The sequence below is a fragment of the Lolium rigidum genome, chromosome 6 (genome assembly GCF_022539505.1).
Source record: "Lolium rigidum isolate FL_2022 chromosome 6, APGP_CSIRO_Lrig_0.1, whole genome shotgun sequence".
In the NCBI taxonomy this organism is placed as follows: Eukaryota; Viridiplantae; Streptophyta; class Magnoliopsida; order Poales; family Poaceae; genus Lolium; species Lolium rigidum.
Genome location: NC_061513.1, coordinates 302,354,848 through 302,377,203, shown reverse-complemented (window position 1 = coordinate 302,377,203; position 22,356 = coordinate 302,354,848). Strand labels below are relative to the sequence as shown.

Sequence of the window (22,356 nt, the reverse complement as noted above, 5' to 3'; positions counted from 1 at the left end):
GTGAATCAATGCGGACCACGGTCCTGCAGAGCTTCTCCGAGAGTTCATCGGAGGGCGAGGCTCTAGCGGCGAGCGGCGGCGAAGGGAGCGCAACGGGCAGAAGGTGCGAACTGCTCTGGAACTTGGCGAATGCGAAGAAGAAGAAGAAGAGGGAGAACCACCGTGCCCTTAAATAGGGAGAGAGGTTCGTGGGCCAGCAAACGCTGGGCCGCGGCGGTTCGCCTCGTGGGCCGCCACGTGGTGCAGGAATACACGCGAAAAATCAAGATGCCACAGGGAGGCCGCACGGATCCAGAACGACGGTGGGGATCCGGTGTGGCACATTAAATGCGAGCACAGAAGCCAAAGGGAAGTGACCCCTGGCACTGGCGCGTCAGAAACAGTGCGCATGTCTCTGACAGGCACTGTACCCGAGAAATTTTCGACTTCGCCGAGGAGACTTAAACATGTAAGCTACCGGAAAAAGATAACGGTGGTTCGGTGAAAGTGTAATGATGGTTTAAGTCTAGCAAGTGAGCCGGAAGAGTTTAAATGGAAACCGGAAGAATTAATCCGGTACGCTGGTTTTGGAACCTGGCATGGTCCGTCAGACAGAGTCTGCCGGACTATACCAGCTTCGGGGACTAATATCGGAGGGATGGCCCCCGGTAGGCCAAAGGCATGGCAAAGTTGTCATGATTCTTTCTTAAAGATACCGGATTGTAGATCAATCCGGATGGTTTCTGAGATTGGCAAGAGCCAAGTTAAAACCTACCGGTATCCCAGGAGGGGTATACCGGAGCTTAGGTAACAAGAGAGGTACCGGAGCACCGGTATGATTTTCACTGTAGCTTGTCGGCACTCTGGTCAAAGATTCTCTCCAGGGCTAGAGGACAAAGATGAGCTAAGCAAAGTAGTTTTAAACGAAGCCCTCACGCCAAAGCAGAAGATGACGTAAAAGCATCCGGAGGACGTCACCGCTCCCCGATTAAAGACATACCGGCGTCATCTAAGGCCAAAGAAGCTTTGAAAAGTAGTTTGTCTAGTTAAAGATACCATTAGGGTTCCTTCCTTTGTAAGCCACCCTCTCCCCTGTATAAGGAGAGGGGTAGTCCAATCAGAGACTGGAGATAGATACCGACTCACAATTCTAAGCATTAATCTGACTACTGATCAACGAACTAGTCTAACAACTGCAAGGCTAGATTAGAACAGAACCACTTAACAGAAACATCAAAGCCATTGTACTCAAACTCAAAGATCATATGATGTCTCTCATGTAAAACACATCCTTCAACAAATTCACTGCCGTCAAACAACAAACTAACCAAAATCTTTTTTGTCCGGCTCGCACGCACCTCCGCTACCCCTCAATCACTGTTGTGACCATCCACCACATCACCCTACTTGCCATCGTCCGCTTCGCTGTGACCATCGGCGGCATCGCCATCCTCATTGTCATCTTCGTCATCATCATCCTCCTCAATACCTATATTCAGATTGAGCACGACAGGCTGCAGCCTCCACGGAAAACCTCAGGGACATAACAGAAACAACACATCGGCATCCCTTTAGACAGTGACGAGCTCCGGACCGCCTCCAGCTTTGCGGCCTGGTATTGGCCCCTGAACCACGAGAAACCAATGGAGCATGCAATTGTGTACTCCTGCATGTGTGCCTGGACACGGACCAACAAAACCTTGTGGAGCGGTGAGTCCGGAGACCCTACCTGGAGCAGGATGAGGTCGTTGTCATTGTCTTTGTCCTCGCCTTGGCCGCTGCCATGAAGGATGTGCACCCCGACCTTCACGGGCATATTGAATAGCTCATGGTATTTGAAAGCCATCATCGGCCACTTATGCTGGGCAGTGAAGTGGTCTACGAGCGCAGTTGTCATGCCCGTGAAGCAGCAACCTTTGACTGGGCAGAAGCAAGGCACGTGCGGGCACGCCTTCTCGTGCTCTGCCTTCTGGTGGTAGGGGATCACACCAGTGCAACCATGTGTGTGATACGAGCATGGAAAGAGAACGGAGCCAACGATACGCTCCACAGCGTGGCAGCGGTGTGAGATGGGTCTGGAGTCTGAGATGGGTCTGGAGCACACAGCACACGCCTTCTCTGTTCCTACCGAGCAGATGAAATGTCCCAGTGAACACTGCGAACAAGAAATCAAACAATCTCTGAATTCCAATATACAACTTTTCATGGCAGCAGACAGGAAGGCAACCAACAATCTCTGAGTTCCAATACAAATTTTCATGTCAGCATACAGGAAGTGTAATCGATTACCTGAAATATGGGAGGGCTAAGGGGGTTGGAGCAGACAGGGCAGTCCAAGAGGTCCGTCCCCATGATGACAATGGCATGCTTCTTGCTGACGATGCACTCTTCCTCTTGCGGACCTTCACCCCCTTCTTCGATCTTCGCGCCTTTGCTGCAGCAATTCCCTTCCAAGAGAGCCATGGCCTGCATCGTAGTGATTAATTAGCAATGACGAAGGAAAATTTTCAATGCCAAAATTTGGGGACTCATGTAGTCAGCACAGGGCAAATATATAAGGGTTGAATAATATCACGGATGCCTCGGTCAGAATCAACAACAGAGGCATTCAGTTACATCGACCAAGAGAGCCAAGTCTTGCAGTACACTACACTTTGTTTTAACCCAACACGTTGTTGCAAGTTCCCCAATTTATAGGGGATACATGGCGTCGACTAGCAATGAAGAAGCAACAATTCATCCTTACTAGTTACTATAGACATATAAGGCAACAATTTCAGTGCCGTGTCCGCAGACATGCCAATGAAATGTGAGTTTCACAAACATCCTAAGGAGTCCTGCAGTGATCAGAGGGCGATGGGTGCCTTAAGTTACCTGCAGATGGGGAGTGCTGTTGGGGTTGGGGCAGTCCAGGACGTCCAACCACCTGGTGGAACTCTGCTTGATGACGCCCTCTCCCTCTCGCTGATCATCTCCACCTTCCTTGACAACGTCTGTGCCGTTGCTCTTCCCCTCCTTCTCCATGGTCCTGCGGTCAGTACAGCAGATTAAACCCTCATTGGTCAATTCACCAAAATTTGGGGGACTTCCTTAAGGATCAGAGGGCGAATCAATCTATGTACAGGAGCAACACATAACCACAAACAGGGGACTGAAGATTATTGCATATGCTATATGATTCATACAAACAGGTCGGAAACCCCAACAATGGCGAGGTTGCAGAAGTAGAACAAGAACTGAACCTAGGCGGCGCGAGAAAGGTTTGGCCGGAGGGGGAAGCGGGCGGCGGAACTCGACTCACCAGGTTGGGCGGCAACAAAGGAAAACTTCTTATGAAAACCGTGTGATGTAACCTCGGAGCAAGAACAGCCCCTGTTTGTTGCATAGAGATCATTCATAACCATGGTGCTCAAGTACTGATCAAGCAAAACATGGCCTGCAGGAATGAGGTTTGAAAACGCATTGCCTGCATGTTTTTTTTTTTAGATCAAAATGGCCCCAAAAATTACATTTCAGTATAGAAGTTTCAGTAGCAGCTACTCCAGAACTACAGATAAACAGAACACAAGTAGGCCGTTTCAGATATACAGGAAGCATGTGATTGCCTGCATGTTTGCTCAAAGAATACACTTCAGCACATTTCCGTGGTCTATTTCGATGATTACAACCAGAATTCAGCACACGGAGTAATCATATGAACTATTACCACTAAAGTTCCCAAAAAAATCGAGGCCTATCAAAAGATCACTAGTGCCTTGACCGAAACATGAGAACGAGCTTACGAAAGATATGCAGGTACGCACTTGTCAAGTCAAATCCTACATAGACAGTGTTATATATGCAGGTGAGACCGCCGTCAATTTCTCATGGTTCTATTGTGGCGTGAGTAGCACGCCCACCATGGCTATATATGCAGGTGAGAGCGCCATCAATTGCTCATGGTTCTATTGTGGCGTGAGTAGCACGCCCACCATGGCTGTGGCGCTTGTACCATCGCCTCGAAGCAGCATCTTCGGCACAAGGAAGGGGAGGCAGTCTTCCGGCAGCCCATCATACAGATTAGTACTCCTCGTTAGGAACTCCATGGACTGAGAAAAAACCGGCTCGGTCCACGACAATGATAGCCTGCATTTGAACTTGGATCCAGTAATGTGAGGCTGGATGCAACAAACAGTGATGACACCACCAAGGGGGTCCAGTATCATCTTGATCAGGAACAGGCACCAATCCTCACCCACCAAGATGATTGATCCCACCTGGATGCGGATCCGGAACGCCTTATTGTACTCAACTTTTGGGGAGTGCCACTTGTGCTTGCTTGAGAAATGGTCCAGGAGCATCATAGTTGGTCCACTGAAGCTGCAGCTGGCTTCGGGGCAAAAACATGGCGCGTGTGGGAAAACTTGCGCATGCTCTTCCTTCTGGTAGTAGGTTGTCCTTGCAATGCATCCATGATTGGAATTGGAGCATACAACTTTGATGGATTCAATGACATGTTCTACCATGAGGCAGTGATTGTAGACTGTGGGAAGTGAGCAGAAGTATCACTTGTCTGGGAGCTTGTCGTGGCAAGATGAACATATGGTATGCCCCACGGTGCACTGAGGAACATATATGAACCAGTACATAAATTAACAACTTTAGCTGAACGAAATATGCTTAAATGACAAACAATTTGAAATTATGTATATCATGCCAGCCGGGTACATGCTAGAATAACTAAGATACAATTCAAGTTAAGAATACCCATAAAATGGAAAAACGTGGAGCAGATAAACATTTCTTGTATGTAAGTGAGGGCAGCAGCCATTCCTATTTGAAGGCTAGATTCATCAAAAGCAACTATTACTTGATGGTTATAACTATGTTGACAAGGACATGCTCATTCGATGAATTTTTAAACATACAAGATGGATTGTCTTTCTCATCAACATGTTTGGGCCAGTTCAGATCAAGCAGTTATAATTTTGCTTTAGAAACTTTGGAGTATTTCATACAAGATGGGTTGATCCAGGATTTTACTCAATGTGCCACACAAATATGATCACAAAATAATTTATAGCATCAAAAAATTTCCATACTCTACAATACTGCACATGAATCTAATTTTGCATACTACATCAAACTTCTTTTAGACGGTATCACACTATGTACACATCTTCAACCATAATTTCCATCTGAATCAATCCTACTTCATTATTTTAGGAAACTTGAATGAAAAAGCCATAATTGCATATTGCAACATTTGATAAGCTCAATGGTACATTTGCCCATCTCCATTGAATAATTTTGACCAACCAGTTTATGTTGGGGAATAATTATAGATCTCTATGTTGGTTTTTCTTATAATAACGATTTGAAAGATATTACAGCTCATATGGATGGAGGGCAGCATATATTGTAAAAAAATGCACAGATCTGTTAGGGATCTGTGGAATGTCTACATCTCACATCTTTCCAATTCTTCAGAGAAAACCTTGACTTACAATTTTGAACTACAAAATCAGATGTGCAAAACCTGGTACCCTAGTACCACTCGATGATCAACTACTGATGATTCCAACTAAATAATCTTGAGAAAATCCTACAATTTACTAATCTGGGACTAGATGCAGTTAATAAGCTTAATGATAAAATTTCCCATCCCCGTTGAATTTTTTGACTAACTAGTAGAGGTGAATGTTGGCGAACATAGCATAGCTCTCCTCATTTGGAAATTCCCTACGATAACAAACTGAAAGACATTCAGCTCATATGGACGGAGTCATGGAAGGCAACATATATCCTAGAAAATAGACCGATATTCTAGGCATTTACCTTGAGCTTATATCTGCATTTTTCTAATTCTTTCGAGCATTCACTCCTGGTTTTTTACATGCACTTGATTCACTCCTAGCATCATGACAAAGTTCTTATGTACTATGTAGACACAGCAAGTAAATTTATAGCACGTTCTGGCTTAATATGTCATCATTTCACTGAATATACCACTAATTCGTGATTTCTCCATTTTGATACATAGACTTCATGACTGCCAAGTTTGCATATTATTATTAGTACACAATTATAATAGGATCCTGTGCACATTTCAGACCACACCAAACTTGTTTTAGACAGAATCACCGTAGGTACACATCCTTGAACCATAATTCCCATCTGAATCCATCCTAGTTTCATTAGGTTACAAAACTTGAATGGCAAAACCATGACTGCAAATTGCAATATTAGATAAGCTGAATGCTAAATTTGCCCATCCCCGCAAATATTTTTTGACCAACCAGTGAATGTTGGAGAACTCTCTGTCGGATTTTATTATAATAACGATTTGGAAGACATTACAGCTTTTTTTAGATTGAAGGCTCCACGAGCCCGACTTTAAATTAATAAAGCCCACAACGGCCAGAGTTTACAAGATGCTGAAAAACAGCTTACAGGCGACGAAAAACAAGCACTAAAAAGAAAAAACAATGAAGTGAAGCTTGATCATCGACGCCATTGTCCCGCGCTGTGAACTAACTGAAGAGGAAGCGAGGTATTGGAAGCACGCCACGGAGGACTTGAACCAGCGTCGAACACCATAGAAGAAGCACAATGCCAGACGCTCCACCTCCGAAGAAAACACCCTTGTTTTCTCGCCGCGGATCGGGGGCGCCGCACCCGTCAAGAGGGGGATCTGCTCACCCTGAGCACGTCTGGACAAAGATATGGGATTGGGAAGGCGCTGAACCCCGCCGCACCGCGACATTGCCGGAGACCGCCACCGCCGCCACAGCACCCGTCACCACGCCGCAACCCAAACTGCCAGAAAAGAACGCACCGAAGCTGCTCGAAAAGAAAGTGCCAGTGCCCATGGTTGGTACCCAGGTCAACCACCGGAGCACTGCAGCTACCGGAGAGGGGACCCTTCCCCTCTCACTCACCAAGGCAGAGATCACCGGGGAGAGCAGACCACCACGCCAGCACTAGCCCTGCAACACAGAAGACGCCCGCTCCCAGCGGCCAAACCACCGTCGACGACACAACCACTGACCTAGCCATCCCAAGGCGGCGCCTTCAGGAAGGGCACGACGCCGGAGCGCCGCCACCGCCCAAGCCGAGGCTTTTGGGTTTTCACCCGAGATAGGCTAGACAGGGAGGAGACAGAGTACCTCGAAATCGCCTTGAAGAAGGAGATCGGCGCCAACAGCGTCGACGACTTCGTGGCCGCCCCGTCGGCCAAGAGTTTCCCCCGGTCCAGCGCTCCACCTCCAACTGCAGCAACCCACCAGAACAAGTCCAGGGTTGGGCAGGGTCGAGCTCGACGCGCAGAAAGGCAACAGCTCCAGATCCGGCGCGAGAGACCACCGGGGCGATCTCCCCGCCGCGTCTCTTCCACCGGCGCCTCGCCACCCACGTAGCCAAGGAGCACGGCCACCAGCATCAGCAGACGGAGCCCACCGGCAGGTCCACGCCGCCCTCACCCACGACGAGGCCGCCGCCTCGAAACGCAGGGCCCCACCGAGGCCACCGCCGTAGAGCGCCTCCCGAGCCTTCGGCCAGGCCAGAGACCTGCCGACGGAGCAGAGGGGGCCCCGGAACGGCGACATCGACCGAAGCAGACCCCGCGCGAGATCCTCCAGCTAGCGAACGCGCGGGGAGGCGGGCGCCCAGATCCCCGCCGCCCCCTTCACCGGCGTCGCGGGCTTAGCCTGGCGGCGCCTTGGGGGGCGACGAGGAGAGCCTGAAGGGGGGGAGGGCGGCGGCGGCGGGCTAGGGTTTCGCCCTCTCAGTCGCCTGGAGGGGCGACCTGAGAGAGCAAACCCGTTTCTATTCTCAAGACATTACAGCTCATATGGATGGAAGGCAACACCTATTGTAAAAAAAAAATGCACAGATCTGCTACGCATTTGTGGAATGTCTGCATCTCACTTTCTAATTCTTCAGAGAGAACCTTGACTCACAGTTTTGCAACTGCAAAATCAGATGTCCAAAACCTGGCACCCTAGTTCCACTCGATGATCAACTAATACTGGGAACATCCTACAATTTATTAGTCTAGGGACTAGATGCACGTCACGGCTGTATAATCAATGTATAAATGTCCCCCGGACACCAGATTATAGGGTTTCAGCAGTACCAGCGCAGATTAACCAAGAGGGTACCTGGAAAACTGGAGGGCGCAGGGGGTGGAAGCAGACGGGGCAGTCGAGGACGTCGAGGTCCATGGTGACGTCGGTGGCGGCCGCCGCAACCTTCCTTCTCTTGACGACGCCGTACTCCCCTCCTCCTCCTGCGCTCCCATCTCTTCCTTCCATGGTGACAGGGAAGGGCGCACCGCGGGCAGCCGCCGGATTCCTCGCCGCACGACCGGAATCGAGCCGTCTCTCTCTGCGTGACTCGCAGCCTTGTAAATTTCGAACATTGAAGCAGAAACGAGAAGAAAACGCCAGCGTGTTTGGTTGAGGGGAGTCGGATGTAGGGAATGGGAATTTGAGGGGTAGGAGACTTGCAGTCCGTTGATTGGTTTGTGGGAATGGGAGTTTATAAGGGTTGGGGAAGGGGAATTAAGGAGGTGAATTCCCGCAGATCTATTCCCTGCGGAGGACCAGGTAATTGAGCTGGGAAGGGGAGTTGAAGAAAATAGTAGTAGCATATGACTTCACCGGTACGCCGTCGTGGACTGCTGCATCATAAACTTCACGTCCAAGTGCTAGGCTAGCTGCTAGCACATGTTCCACCGGCCACCTTTCCTGTCCTATGAAGCTGCACCATGGACGTACCCTCAAAAAAAAAACTGCACCATGGACGTGGTGTGCTAGCAACGTGCTTATTTCGAGGATGTTAACTCGACCGGCAGGCGGCAGCTGGAGACGGTGCTGCTCGTGTCCTCCTACTGCGAGTTCCTGGTGCGACCGTACGAGGCGCTGGCGGCGGAGCGCACGAGCTCATCGCCCGGATCAACGGACATGGCCGGTGCCCGGTGTCATGGTGCCACCCTCGTATGGGTACGGTTCCAGGCACGCACGATAGGGAAAAGTAGGACACGGTTGTTGTGATGCGACGGCCGCGGCTGTGCCCGGCGCGGCAGGGGATGACGAAGATGTAATTGCCAATTCCCACTAGTAATTCCCATCACACCCCAAACGTGGGATTGGGACTAATACTCAACTTCCCAAGGCTAATCCCTCACCAAACTCCCCCCTCCAAACTCCCACTCCCATTCCCCAGAGTTGCCAAACACGCTGTAGACCGGGCGGGGCAGAGCCCAAAAGGAGCAGCTTCAAAGTACACCTGAACATTTCTCGGGCTGGGACGGGTTTCAGGCCGGGCCTGAAAACACCCCAACCTAAAGTCTCAGGACCAAGCCTAGCTGGCCTAACCTTCGAGCTTACAAATTAGGTCTCAACCTGGCCCGGCCCAACAAGCCTGGCTGAACTAAATCATGTTTCCTTTAAGCCTGAGCCCGGCGAGTCTCGTCGTTCGGGCTTCAAATTCAGACCCGAACCCGACTCAACATGCAACCCCGGTGCAGCCCGAGCTGCGTTGGGCCAGGCCATCTTGGCAGGGCTACCCATGCCCAGTTGTACTTCAAACCATCATGAGATTTGAGTGGTGTCGGTTTTAGCCGCACGCTCCAAAGCCTTTTTTTTTTGTCTGGTGCAGTCCAATACGGTGTCCGGCGCCACGAGCTCATCCTGTTACATAGGGGACGTTTCAGGATGCCAGGCATAACGAAAACTCACGTCGCGAGTGGCGGGCCTGATTCATTCAGCGAAGCACGGGCAATTTAGCACAACAACTTTACCTTAATGGCGACGATGATTTTCCAGGGCGGTGCAGGTGAGACGTCCATTCGGGGCTGCGCCACCTCCACGCGCCGCCGCCATTCGCATTCACACGCTTGTATGTGTGCCTTCTCCACCGTTTCCCGTGCTTTCTCCCCGCACCATCAGCTATAAAAGGCCGCACCCGCTCACCATCGCCACCACAGCCGTTGGCAATCCATCCCTCCGCCTCCACAACACCATGCCTCGTCGCCTAGCCACAACGTACGCAATGATGAGTCGCACCTGTGGTGGCGGCTTGGCTCCTCCGTGACCGCCTCCACCTCTACCTCCGCCTTTGCCTTCACCTCCCATGTCCGAGTTCGACTACGATGATGACGACGACGACATGACTGCCCTTTTTTGCAGCTGTGTCGGCAATACTTGTGCCCCAATATTCAGCTCTGGAGTGCTCATGGGTTAGAATGTGTATTAGTATGAAGGAACCGTGGGCCATCTAAAAGTCAAGAAATGCGTTCATTTTTCAGTGCAAGCGCCCTTTTATCTATCACTGGATAGAATATTCAAGAAAGAGATTTTTGGGTTGACAGCTATATATAAATACATGATATACAAGTAGTACGTTTTAGCTCTTACTTGTAAAAACATAAACAAAAAAATACGTTATACCCAAATAGTGATGTTTTCCTTCAAAAAGATTTCTAAAACACATGACTAGAAAAATTTATAGAAAATAAGCTGTCATGGTAATGATAAATCCCCATATAAATTGAAAACCAAGTGAATGTTCTAGTCACGTGTTTTAGAAATTTCGGTGTGAAGAGAGTAGACGGATAATAATGGGATTGATGTTTTGGCACATGGGAGCATATGCTCCCTTCGATTTGAAATGGATTAAAACATATTTTGAAATATTAAAAATTTGAAACAAAAAATTTCCAAGGACATCTTCACAAGCTACACACTTACAAAGTTGTTTCATAAAAAATCATTGTTCAAAAAAAATCGTCCAATTCAAGATTAAACGCTACTTGATGGTCACCGATTAGCTGATAAACTCATTATCACTTGATTAACACATTTATCGCCTTATTAATCGGGCCTATTAGTCACTAATCGTCAACTAACCGAGTTGACACCGATAAACGATTTCCCCAACGTTGTAAAAAATTGACTTGTCGTGTGGCGTATGTAATTTATCGCCTTATTAATCAGCCGTCCATTAGTCACTAATCGCTAGCCGACCGAGTTGATACAACGTTGTGAAAAATTGACTTGCCGTGTAGCATATGTAAAAAGACAAATTCAGAGCTAAAAATAAAGCTTTTAACAAGATAAATTTTCTATTTTTACATAGACCATGGAAATTATCATTTTTACGCGAAACTTCGCGAACACAGATATATTATGGAGACTAGTTGAATGCCCGTGCGTTGCTACGGGATCTTATTATTTTCAATGAGTGTTGCACTCTTGTATATGTGCTAATGATCATCTATAAATATCATCTCTTATGCTTGCTTCACCTATCCGACCCTCACCACACATCCCTGAAGTTTTTGTCTGGCATACAAAAGCATAATTGACATAAATGCATTTCAACTATATTCCAAACATTAAAAATCCAATTTAATTTTGAGAATGTTATAATTCTATGACATATAATTTATATACTTATCTATTTCTTGACACGCTTAATATATTTTTAGTTTAGAAGAAATTCTTAGTTTATTCACGTACAATTTTCGGGGAGTTTCCATTAGCATCTTCTTCGTCGTACTTAACCAACCGTACCAAAAACTGACCCGGTAAAGTTGATAAACAATATATGTTGGTACCAAAAGCATAACACCCACTGTCACTTATATTATGTATGTCATGTCAAAGAACATCCAAGAAGAAGCATGAGTTAAAAAACACGACCATTTTAAAATGGAAGGGGGCAAAACACAAGAAATAGACATTAGACTAAGCACCTTCCTCAGGTCACCAAGCACTCAACATCTTCAACAACAAATATTACACATTTTCGATGCCCAACCCAAGCGGTTGTCAATGACACCCAGCCTATTTGTAATGGTTTGTTGAATTTATCTATGTAAATAAAGATGACATGTCTTAATTAATTTTCTGATACAAGAAGAGGACTTTATGGGTTTTATTTTGTTAAAGATAAAGAAGATTTGGCCTTTGCATGGAGATAGCTATGAAGCTGACCAAAAGCTTGGGCTCTTTGCGATTTCTATGATGCCGATCTAGGTGATACTCCCCGGTTTTCTAAAAGCTAATTGATGTTGCTGGTTTTAAATATCGAAACCCTCACAAAACATTTACTACATGACAAAAGCATTCACACGTATAATAAATAGGTATTCACATATTTTCTAGTGGTAGTACATCTGTATATGAATTACAATGGAGGAGTATACAACATAAAATAAAACAATGATATATATCTCACGTCAGAAGTTCTAACTTCGTGATAAATAATGAATGTGTGACGTGATGGCTTCACAGCTCCACCAGCTGCAAGGTCTTTTCCTTCTTTCTTCCGATCAATCACCGAATTCAAAATTCATTTTCCACTATACTCTCATTGTCTTACCATTTTAACAACCTAAATTAGATATGAATGAATCGTGTAAACCAAGAAAGAACACATCAAATAAATATAGAAGCATAGAGCATCATGTAATCTCTTTTTACCAAAGCAGACACAACCATATCATTTTGTACATTCAAATAATTAGCGTACCCACAACCGTAGAAATTCAGAGCAAAATAACTTGGGGGGAGTCCACAAAAGTATGTGCCGGTGCACGACACGTTTTTATAGTGACTCATGTGATAGTGCGGTCACATCAGCTTATATTCTCGATGAGTACGGGTTTGTGTTCTCTAGATCCCATCTGACCCGCCGACATGGTGGGAACGCTTATTTCCATTTGTCCATGCATGCACCAAAAATTTACCTGCTTGGCATGCGCGTCACCTCGTAGGTGCATCCTTCTTCGTCGCCAGACGTGGAGGCCAGTTTCTCGTGTGCGGCCGTGAATGTTGTCTCCTTGTCATGCGCATGTCTTTCATCCACTCGAAGATATCGTACATACCACACTTGGACATCCAGTGCTGCCATCAGAAAGCCCGCCAAACCAATTTAAAAAATGCAACATAAAAGAGAGGAAATTGTATGCAGGAAGTAAAAGATGAGAGGGCTGCGATGATTAACGCAACCACAATTTAGGGCATGCAACTGCTGTGGATCAGAGCATGCGCGTGTTGCTGATCTGAAGCGACATAAATGAGAAGATTATACGTCGTGTTCCATCATCGTTGCCATGGATGTGTGCACGCGGAAAGCCCACTATGAATGCACACCATGAGTGACCATGTCCGTTGCTACCGCCGCAGGGTACTTGGATACAGGGAAGGGCGATACCTTGCCCAGATCATCCTCTACTGCTGCTACCGCGTCCACAAGCCCTCTGATCGTGGGTACTATGACCAAGGGCGGATGTCGCTATGCCCACATGTACCAGGAACACTCATTTCCATCCGTCCATGCATGCAGGAAAATTGTCCTGCTTTCCATGCGCGTGACCTTGTTGGCTCGCTTGTTCATCCTTCCTCGTCTGCGCATCACATCGTTGTGTGTGCACGCCCGCATAGGTGCGGCCTTCCTCGTCACCACACGTGGAGTCTAGTTTCTCATGTGCAGCCGCGCATGTTGCCTCCTTGTCATGCACATCACACGTGGAGTCTAGTTTCTCATGTGCAGCCGCGCATGTTGCCTCCTTGTCATGCACATGTCATTCATCTGCTCGGCGATCTTGCACAAACCACATTTGGCCATCCAGTGCTGCCGTAGAAAAGTCCTGAAACCAATTTGAAAAGAGCAACATAAAAGAGAGGAAATTTTATCAGGAAGAAAAAGATGAGAGGGCTGAGATGATAAACTAAACCGCAATTTAGGGCATGCAATTGCTGCGGACCAGAGTAGGTACGTGGTGTGGATCTGAGGCAACATAAATGAGAAGATTGCACGTCGTGTCGTGTTCCATCATCGTTGCCATGGATTGGTGCACACCGCACACCCACTATGAATGCACGCCATAGCGACGCCGTGCCTGTTGGTACCGCCGCTAGGTACTTGGACACGGGGAAGGGCGATAACTGGCCTAGGTCGTCCTCTACTACGGCCACCGCGCCCACAAGCGCCCTGGTCGTGGGTACTCTCTGACCATGGACGGACATAAGTACGCCCAGCACTGCATACGTAAGAGTCTTCGGAAACACCATGGAGGGTCTCCATCACAGAGAACATCTCAAGCGAGAAGTTGTCGCCAGCAAGGTCATTACCGTTGCCGCCTGCCCGCACTTCCGCACTTCCGTCATCCTCGCCCCCATCTAATTTCCTACGGAGAAGTCAAACTTCATCTGCAAGGAGGGCATATATATTCTGGAGATTTAATGCAGTGAAGTCACGTCCAAATATTTTTGGAGATACATCGCTTAATGTTGGACGGGTCCCCATTTCTTTTTATAGTGACCTTTGTTAATAGGAAGAACTGATCTCATTCCAATATTTCTGGAGATATCAGCGATAGAGGAGATCACATACCATTTTTTATGGAGATATCTGCCTAAACAAGAAAGATGGGATCTGTCCCAATTTATTTGCTCGTGAGATGGCTATGGGGTTTTCTTTTGTCAAGCGAGGAAATATATCTTTCCTAATTAATTGATTGCCCGATTGATATGCTATGATTGATACCGTGAAATTGATCGGACGAAGTGTAGACCATGAGATTGATTGGCCAATTTAATAGTAAAAATGTACATGTAGATTTTTTTGTCAAAAAAATTAAAACATCGAAATATGTTTTTTTCCATAGCGAAAGCATATGAACCCGGAAGCCGAATTGAATTTCTAGATAATTTGAGACTTTAAGGTAACGTATTTTGACAAATGTGGGACTTTTGACTCTGCATCCAATCACTACATTCCCGTGACATCTATTAAGTTGCATGCACCAAATAGTTTAGGCTTTGCCTTTTGCATTTGCGCAACAAGCAACAAGAAAACATGATGACGAGGAATATTTGGCAGGGGTTCCCTTCCTAAGTGTTTGCACAAATGAAGAGAACCCTCCGTGAGTACATATTGAGCCAGTCACTGCTAGAAAAACGCTTATAAATAGAAATATATTATGTGGCGTATTTAAAAATATGCGCTCCATAAAAATTTTGTGTGACGCTGATATGTTGCAAACGTATCAATAATATTTTATGCTCCATGCTTGTTTTACACCAATTGCTATATGTATTGTTTACAATTGGTGATATTTTTATGCATTTTCTGAAATTAACCTATTAACAAGATGCCACAGTGTCAGTTCCTGTTTTCTGCTGTTTTTGTATTTCAGAAAAGTTGTTGTAGAAATATTCTCGGAATTGGACAAAACAAAAGCCGAAGTTCCTATTTTTCTGTCACGAAGACGGAGTTCGAAGGAGAGACGAAAAGGTGCACCAGGGAGGGCATACCACCCCTAGGAGCGAGCCACTCTTGGCCGCGCCTAGGCATGGTGTGGCCCCCCCGGGCGTCCACCGACCTCGCCCTTTCACATGTATATTGCTCCCGACGCAAAAACCTTAAAAGAATCAGCCTCCATCCACGAAAAGTTCCGGCACCCTGCTGGGGCAAGTAATTTTCCCCGAAGCCATCTCCATCGACTCCGCCGCCATCTTTATCGTTGTTGGTGACTCCCATGATAAGGAGGGAGTTGTTCTCTCCTGAGGCTGAGGGCTTTACCGGTAGCTATGTGGTTTATCTGTCTCTCCCATAGTGTGATATTTATGTGACCATGAGCTTTGTAATCTAGTTGAATAAACATGTGTTACTCTTCATCTGTTATGCTACTCAAGTGGTTTTATTAATGTGATCTCCGGAGACACCTTATCCCACAGTGTGAAGGTGACAGTGTGCTCAACGTGTGTGGCTCTTAGGCTAAAGATTACATAAATACTTATCATGAGTTATAATTTGTGTTTGTTGTTTCTATGAAATTGTGGTGTTTGTTAGTACTATCTTTGGATGCTCAAAGTGACAAAGTGGGGTGTCCCTAGGTTTGGAACGCGAACTCTAAGGTGTGGTTTTGCAGCCCTACGCGGTGAATTGGTGTTCGTTATCCAACCGGAGAGTGGTTCAGAGTATCATAGTGAAGAGATGACATTTATGTATTCAATTGTGATATCATTGTTGAGAGTGTCCACTAGTGAAGTAAGATCCATATGCCTTGTTTCTAAGCATTGAAATACCAGTTACAACCAGTTCTGCTACATGTTTGCTTGCTGCCATTTTTATTTTAGATTGCAAATACCACTTATAATCATCCATATCTCTTCGCCGAACTAGTGCATCTATACACCTGACAAGTTTATTGGGTGTGTTGGGGACACAAGAGACTTCTTGTATCTTAATTGCAGGGTTTCTTGAGAGGGGTATCTTTGACCTCTACCTCCATGAGTTCGATAAACCTTGGGTGATTCACTTAAGGGAAATTTTCTAGTGTTCTACAAACCTCTGCACTTGGAGGCCCAACACTGTCTACAAGAATAGTAGCGTACGTAGATATCAGGTGCATATAAAAATATGCTTCACAGAATTGTTGAACTTCTGTGGCACATAAAATAATATGCGCCACATATTTGAGGCTATCTCTGGTGAATACTGAGTAATGCGCCATAGAACTCTTGTGGAGCCCACGTGGGGTCCACTACAATACATAGGTCAAGGGAATTATGTGGCGCATGTTGACATATGTGCCACATAATTCTTAGTGGGGGGGGGGGGGCACGCCTGACAGTGTCAGGCCAACTTTCTAACATATGCGCCATAGAATATGATGTTGACATATGTTCCACATAATTCTTCGTGGGGCGGGGGGCACGCCTGACAGTGTTAGACCAACTTTCTAACATATGCGTCATGGAATATGCGAAATATATCTAGAACTTTGGCATCTTGTCTCCTCCAACCAGCTCATTTTGCTCCTCCCTCCCACTCCATTTTGCTCATACTTTTCTCCATTGTTGATAGGTAAATTTATTTTGGTTGATATATTTGTGAGGGGAAGCCACTACAACTTTAAGAGGGTACAAAACCACCCTTGCTTTCCTCCTCTGCATCCCTCTTGCTCCACTATTTTCTCTCCAATACCCCACCCTATTGCTCCACTATGGTTGATAGATTTGGTTTGATAGGTTTGTGAGGGTGAGTAGTTGGATACATGTTTTGTGTGGCATGGGTTATCGGTTAGGTGTGTATGGATGTTTTATAGATGAAGATTGTCGCACTCGGGTGGTCTGCGATAACGAGACGATGTTTCTACGTTGAGCTTTGTGTTGTGCTTGAATGTTTGCTTGCGAAGAAGCTTTTTGTTTTCTGCTTGCGTCGGCGTGGTGTATGGACGTTTGCTGAAATATTGATTCATTTCCATTTCGACAAATTTTTGCACTAGCCATATGTCCTATTTTTAGGATAGGTCATGCCAAAATTTTCCGACAATCATGCATGCATATAAATGCATGTGTGTTTGTGCATGATGTGTGGTTCTAACATACTCTCTTTCCCACGCAGCCATATGGTCGTCTAGATGAGGGAAGACCATGTGATTAGACACAAGGTAGATCCGAAGGCCGACAGAAGTTTAGGAATTTTGTAGTGCATATCAATATGCGCCACAAAAAAAATTGTGGCATAACTTGTGTGGTGCATGGGGTATATGCCACAGAAATCAGAAAAGGTGTGCCACAAATGAGAGTTTTCCTGGTAGTGAGTCGGTCGACAATGTAGACTATGTTCTAGTTTTGTACATAAAGATGGCAATTCTATCCACGGATTCGGGTATCCACGGATATCCCGCCCAATGGGCACGGGTATGGGGGTCTGATTATACCCACGGATTTCATGGGGCAGATATCCGATAACTCATGGGGCGGTCGTGGGTAGAGATTTTGCCCCATGGATATCCAATAGATATCCGGCTGACATGACATGTTAGTGAGACATGGAATTTCACCTAGGCCTAGCTGCCCCTACCTTGAGGCCAAACTCGGTGAGTCTAACACGTAACCACCGATTACCACTTCTTTCATGCCCCCCTGTGACTCCCTCGCATGTTGTGAGGGAGTGCTTGGCCGGCGGTCCTCTCTTACACCTCTCTCTGCCAAGGAGACGCACTGGAAGGAGTGGGCTTGCTCTCATCCCGTCATCCTTCCTCCTCCTCATATTCATTGCCTACATAACTATTGCTGAAAATGCTACAGAAATATTGTCGAAATGTTGCTACAATGTTGGTGTTATGCTTAAATATGTTATGTTCATGGATGTCCAAGGATATCCAGATATCCAGCGTATCTGGAATTGGAGCGACATCCATGCGCATGGATAGTTCCATGGGCGGGGCAGAGCGAGGATGATGGATTTGGGCATGGACCTGATTTTGGTATATCCGTCCAAACCCGCTCCATTACCATCCTTATTTGTACAAGAGCCAATTATAGGAGGTTGGTTGTTAAGTCTAACATTTTTCCTAGGCTATTGTCCAATCCGTTAGATTTCTTTAGCTAAAATCACCCAATTTGACAACTACAAGCGAGACGATGAGTTGAGCGAGACGATGAGTTTGCTTGGCCTTTCTTTGAGAACCAAAATCATATGAAAGATTAACTGTTTTGAAAGACTTTTACTGAAACATACCATCTACACTACTTAAAAAGGAGGAACATGTTCCCTATTCTGCCTAACGAACACTACGACCAAACTTTCGTCGTCCTTCGTCGCGCGTACCTCCCGCACAAATGGGCCAAGCCCAACAAATCCGTTCGTACCACTACCTCGCCTCCTTTGCATCTCCCAGGAACCACCGGGCGCTAGGGTTTGGCCCCGCCGCCGCTCGACCACGTCGAGCACCACCTGTCCACCGCCGCTCGTCAGGACGTCGCCCGCCGCCCCTCTACCTGGCCCGGCTCTGCTCGAGCTCGGCCAGGACAGGAGATCGCCCCGACCGACCGCAGTTTGGCGAAGCCAGCCGGCCCTGGGCAGGTGCAGGCGGTGCGGCCGCACAAGGCCCCCCGTCGGCAGGGCCCCCAACCCAGGTAGTCCTAATCCCATGGATGCCCTCATTCTCCTCCAGACTCCTCGAGCAGATGGAACGCCTCGCGATTTCTGGCCGTTTAGACGGAAATAATGGCGGAGATGGAGACCTCGATTTGTTGCTTTCCATCAATTCCCTCGTCGATCTCCAACGGTTAGTACAATCCCCTTCTCTACATACTTTAGTTCATCCGATTCCGATCTGTCCCGTCCTTATTCAATTTGGATCTGTCTACGGGCAGGCTTTGAAAGAGAAAAGTAACGCGAGACAATGAATTCGACAAATGATTTTGGCTCAAAAATGTAGGGCGAAAATCCTTTACATAATCAGTGTACTTACCTGTTTACAAGTTTACTACATGTGCGAGCTGGAGACTTAGAGTGCGAGCTGGAGCGTAGAGCTAGAGTCTGAGCTTATCATGCATATTTTGATAAATATATAGTTGCTTTTTAATTGATTTGTCACCAATAAGACCATTGTTACTTTCTGTTATCTTATAGTGGGTCTTTGGAGAATTTAGAGAGAATTTTGTTCAGTATAACTTACTAGGAATATCAAAAGAAGCACTATAACTATTTGTGTATAAGGGCCCCATGTTTTTTTGTTTTGCACTGGGCTCGGACATGTCAGGGCCGGCCCAGGCCAGGCTCTCAGGAACCACCGCTTCCTAGGGTTTGGCCCCGTCGCCGCTTTCTTCCACGCCGCCGCTCGACCACGTCGATTACCACCCTGTCCGCCGCCGCTCGCCAGGACCTCGCCCGCCGCCCCTCTACCTGCTGACAAAGGATTAACTTATCAATGCCTACAAGTTGTAGACTAGGGTTTTAGTCGGATGTAGAGGGCAAGTAGATCTCGAAGGTTTCAGCCGAAAAGTGCTCAACGATGTGAAAACTAGGGTTTTGTGAGACAATGAATCGATGCTTTCTTTGTCCCTCGACTCCCCCTTATATAGGAGGCGGAGCCGAGGGATTCGTAATACACAAATTACAGAGTCCGGGAGGGTTTCCAACCCATCCCGCAAGATTACAAGTATTATTTCCTAATACAACTCTAGCTTTTCTTAATAGTAATTTGGGCTTCCGATTCTCTTTATCCTTCGAGTCATGGGCCTTCAGTAAACCACGGGTACCATCTTCGGCAGGCCCATTGGGGATGCCTATGTCACCTGCCCTGCCTCTCTCGAGCTCAGCCAGGACAGGAGATCGCCCCGACCGACCGCAGTTTGGCGAGGCGAGGCTCGCCTAGGCGTGCCTCCTCTCGCATGGAGAGACGACCATGGAACCACACGCTCAAGGACCCGCGTCACCGCCCCCATCATTCTCCTTCGTGCTGCCACGCTCCAGCATCACCTCGGGCTGTAGTAGTTATTCAAGCACTGGATATTGCTTCTCGACCCTTTCAATTTTGATTATTATTAAATCCTCGATCTACTATCATGTCCGAAAAGCTGATTTTGTCTTGGTTATGGATTGTCTTGTATCCAAATAAGCAAGTAGATTTATGGTGAAGGTGAAAATTGTTATCAACATCCTAATCCCATGTTGCTTCTATAACAGATCGAGATTGGGTCAGTGGTTGCAGCTTCCTTTCTTTTGGTGGCATCTGGTATTCTGTTTTCGTTGGGCTGTGCCCTTCTGATGTTTGGTGAAGGTTTCAACCATGATCCTTGGCGGGGTTCTAAAATTTAGGGACTGCAGCTGGTATGTTTGGTTCTGCAATTGTCCTTTTGATACTCTCCTTTTAATTCTTTTTATCAATTGGTGTATGATTGATGGATTCTTTTTGTTTAGTTTGCCATCGTTGCGTTGGGTTTGAACGGGGTGTGCTCTGCCTGGTCACCGACGAGTACCGGTTGCCTTGGACTGGTCAGAAGTGAGCGGTGTGCATGTTTTTTTTGCCGTACTTTCAAGTTATTCTTCTCTGGAATTGGTCTATGGAATTCTTCAAATTGCATGCCTAGAAGAAATGGACCAAGAGCTTGGTGATGGGTTCATTACCGAGGAGAAATGATCCGTCCAATTATATAGAGTTACATACAGTATAGTAATACATGACAAAACACTAGAAGATACAAGCCCAATAAAAAAGCAAGCCTGTGTGAAGTTAATGCATCAAGAATCGAATGGCAGAAGTTTTAGGTCTGTTTACACAAAAGATTCAAGGAATTTTCTCCTTTTAAATACCTACTGTGAAGGGAGATCAGATAATTGGCATGTGTTCCTAATTTGGCAGAAATTCAGCAGCTCTTATTACATCGCAATTTGTCATAGCATTGCTCCTGGAACATTTGCAGAGTTGCAAGGAAAAATAAGAAACGAAAATATATGATGTAAATCTTAGGAATTGACCTAGATAGATATATCTCTTTTAGAAATGTGCAGCCTGTTTGTTTGATGGTGTTTGATTAAGGGATATCTCTAAAGTTTAAACTGATATACGTTTTCTCAAATGGCTGTGTACATCCTGGTCATGGTTTATCAAACTGTACAGCAATAGCGACTACTCATTGTTTCAGTTTTGAGTTGATATTAAATGACTGGTTGCAGATCTTTATATGCGCTTAAATCTGTTCTCAAACCAGATCATTAACTGAACAACCTGAGTTAAAAATATTAGAGAAACTTTGACATACATTCCACTGCCTGTCACTTTAAGTATCTTGGGCAAAACATCAATACTGGTGTACATCTCATACTATTGGTCTCCAGTAGTTACATCCAAATCTTCTGGATATTTGGCCTACCAAAATAATTCAAATTAAAGTTGGATATTTGGCCTACCAAAAACATTCAAATTAAAGGTTTCAGTTCCAAAGTTGAGGCCTTGTGGTTCATATTAAAGGTGGATATTTGGCCTACCAAAAACATTCAAATTAAAGGTTTCAGTTTCAAAGATGAGGCCTTGTGTTTCAAAGTTAAATCTTACTAACTGAATTTTCATATTTTATAATAAGGTATGTAAATGGGGCATCATGTGATCTGTTCAAGTAGATGTCCAACTATCTCTTGGCCCCATTTTGTCTGCCCAATGCCAGTAAAGTTCAGTTTACTTGAACTTTAATTTGGCATCCTTACAAATTCTATATCACCTCATGCCAATTTTTTAATAGAAACTATAGATCGCTTCGTGTGATTGGTATTTACCGCTTTAGCGAGTGGTGTGCTTTTTTCTATTTTTCAGATGAGATTGTGATTGCCAAATTGAACTTACCTGGGATGATATTTGTGCTTCCATAACACTGATCTAAGTGTTTTTATGGGTGATCTAATTGTTTACTGCCCTTTTCCTACTTTCGACAGTGGCAGCGCAAGGGTTTCGATTGGGAGCCGTGGAGGGAAAGCTGCTGGTCGCCTGCTGTGTGCTGGTGCTGCTGTCGTCTTCAGGCGATCACGTCCATGAGCTGCTGCCGTTGGTGACGTTCCTGACCTGCTGCTGGTCACCGCCACAACCTGCTT

General features: G+C 46.1%; 1 protein-coding gene across 1 annotated transcript; it reads right to left on the bottom strand.

Moving 5' to 3' along the window:
* Positions 1-1,263: 1,263 nt before the first annotated feature.
* On the bottom strand, positions 1,264-8,190 carry LOC124666272 (E3 ubiquitin-protein ligase SINA-like 5). Its single transcript, XM_047203619.1, has 4 exons — positions 8,121-8,190; positions 2,854-3,007; positions 2,269-2,445; positions 1,264-2,134 (listed from the first exon to the last, which is right to left on the bottom strand). Exons 2-4 carry the CDS (start codon positions 3,001-3,003, stop codon positions 1,475-1,477), a joined length of 987 nt encoding a protein of 328 aa, XP_047059575.1. The 5' UTR covers positions 3,004-3,007; positions 8,121-8,190; the 3' UTR covers positions 1,264-1,474.
* Positions 8,191-22,356: the final 14,166 nt, after the last annotated feature.

Coding starts and splice junctions, on each gene's coding strand:
- LOC124666272 (XM_047203619.1), bottom strand. CDS start 3,003: ATGGAGAAGGAGGGGAAGAGCAACGGCACAGACGTTGTCAAGGAAGGT. Junction 2,446..2,853: donor ACAGCACTCCCCATCTGCAG/GTAACTTAAGGC, acceptor ACTACGATGCAG/GCCATGGCTCTCTTGGAAGG. Junction 2,135..2,268: donor TTAGCCCTCCCATATTTCAG/GTAATCGATTAC, acceptor TCTTGTTCGCAG/TGTTCACTGGGACATTTCAT.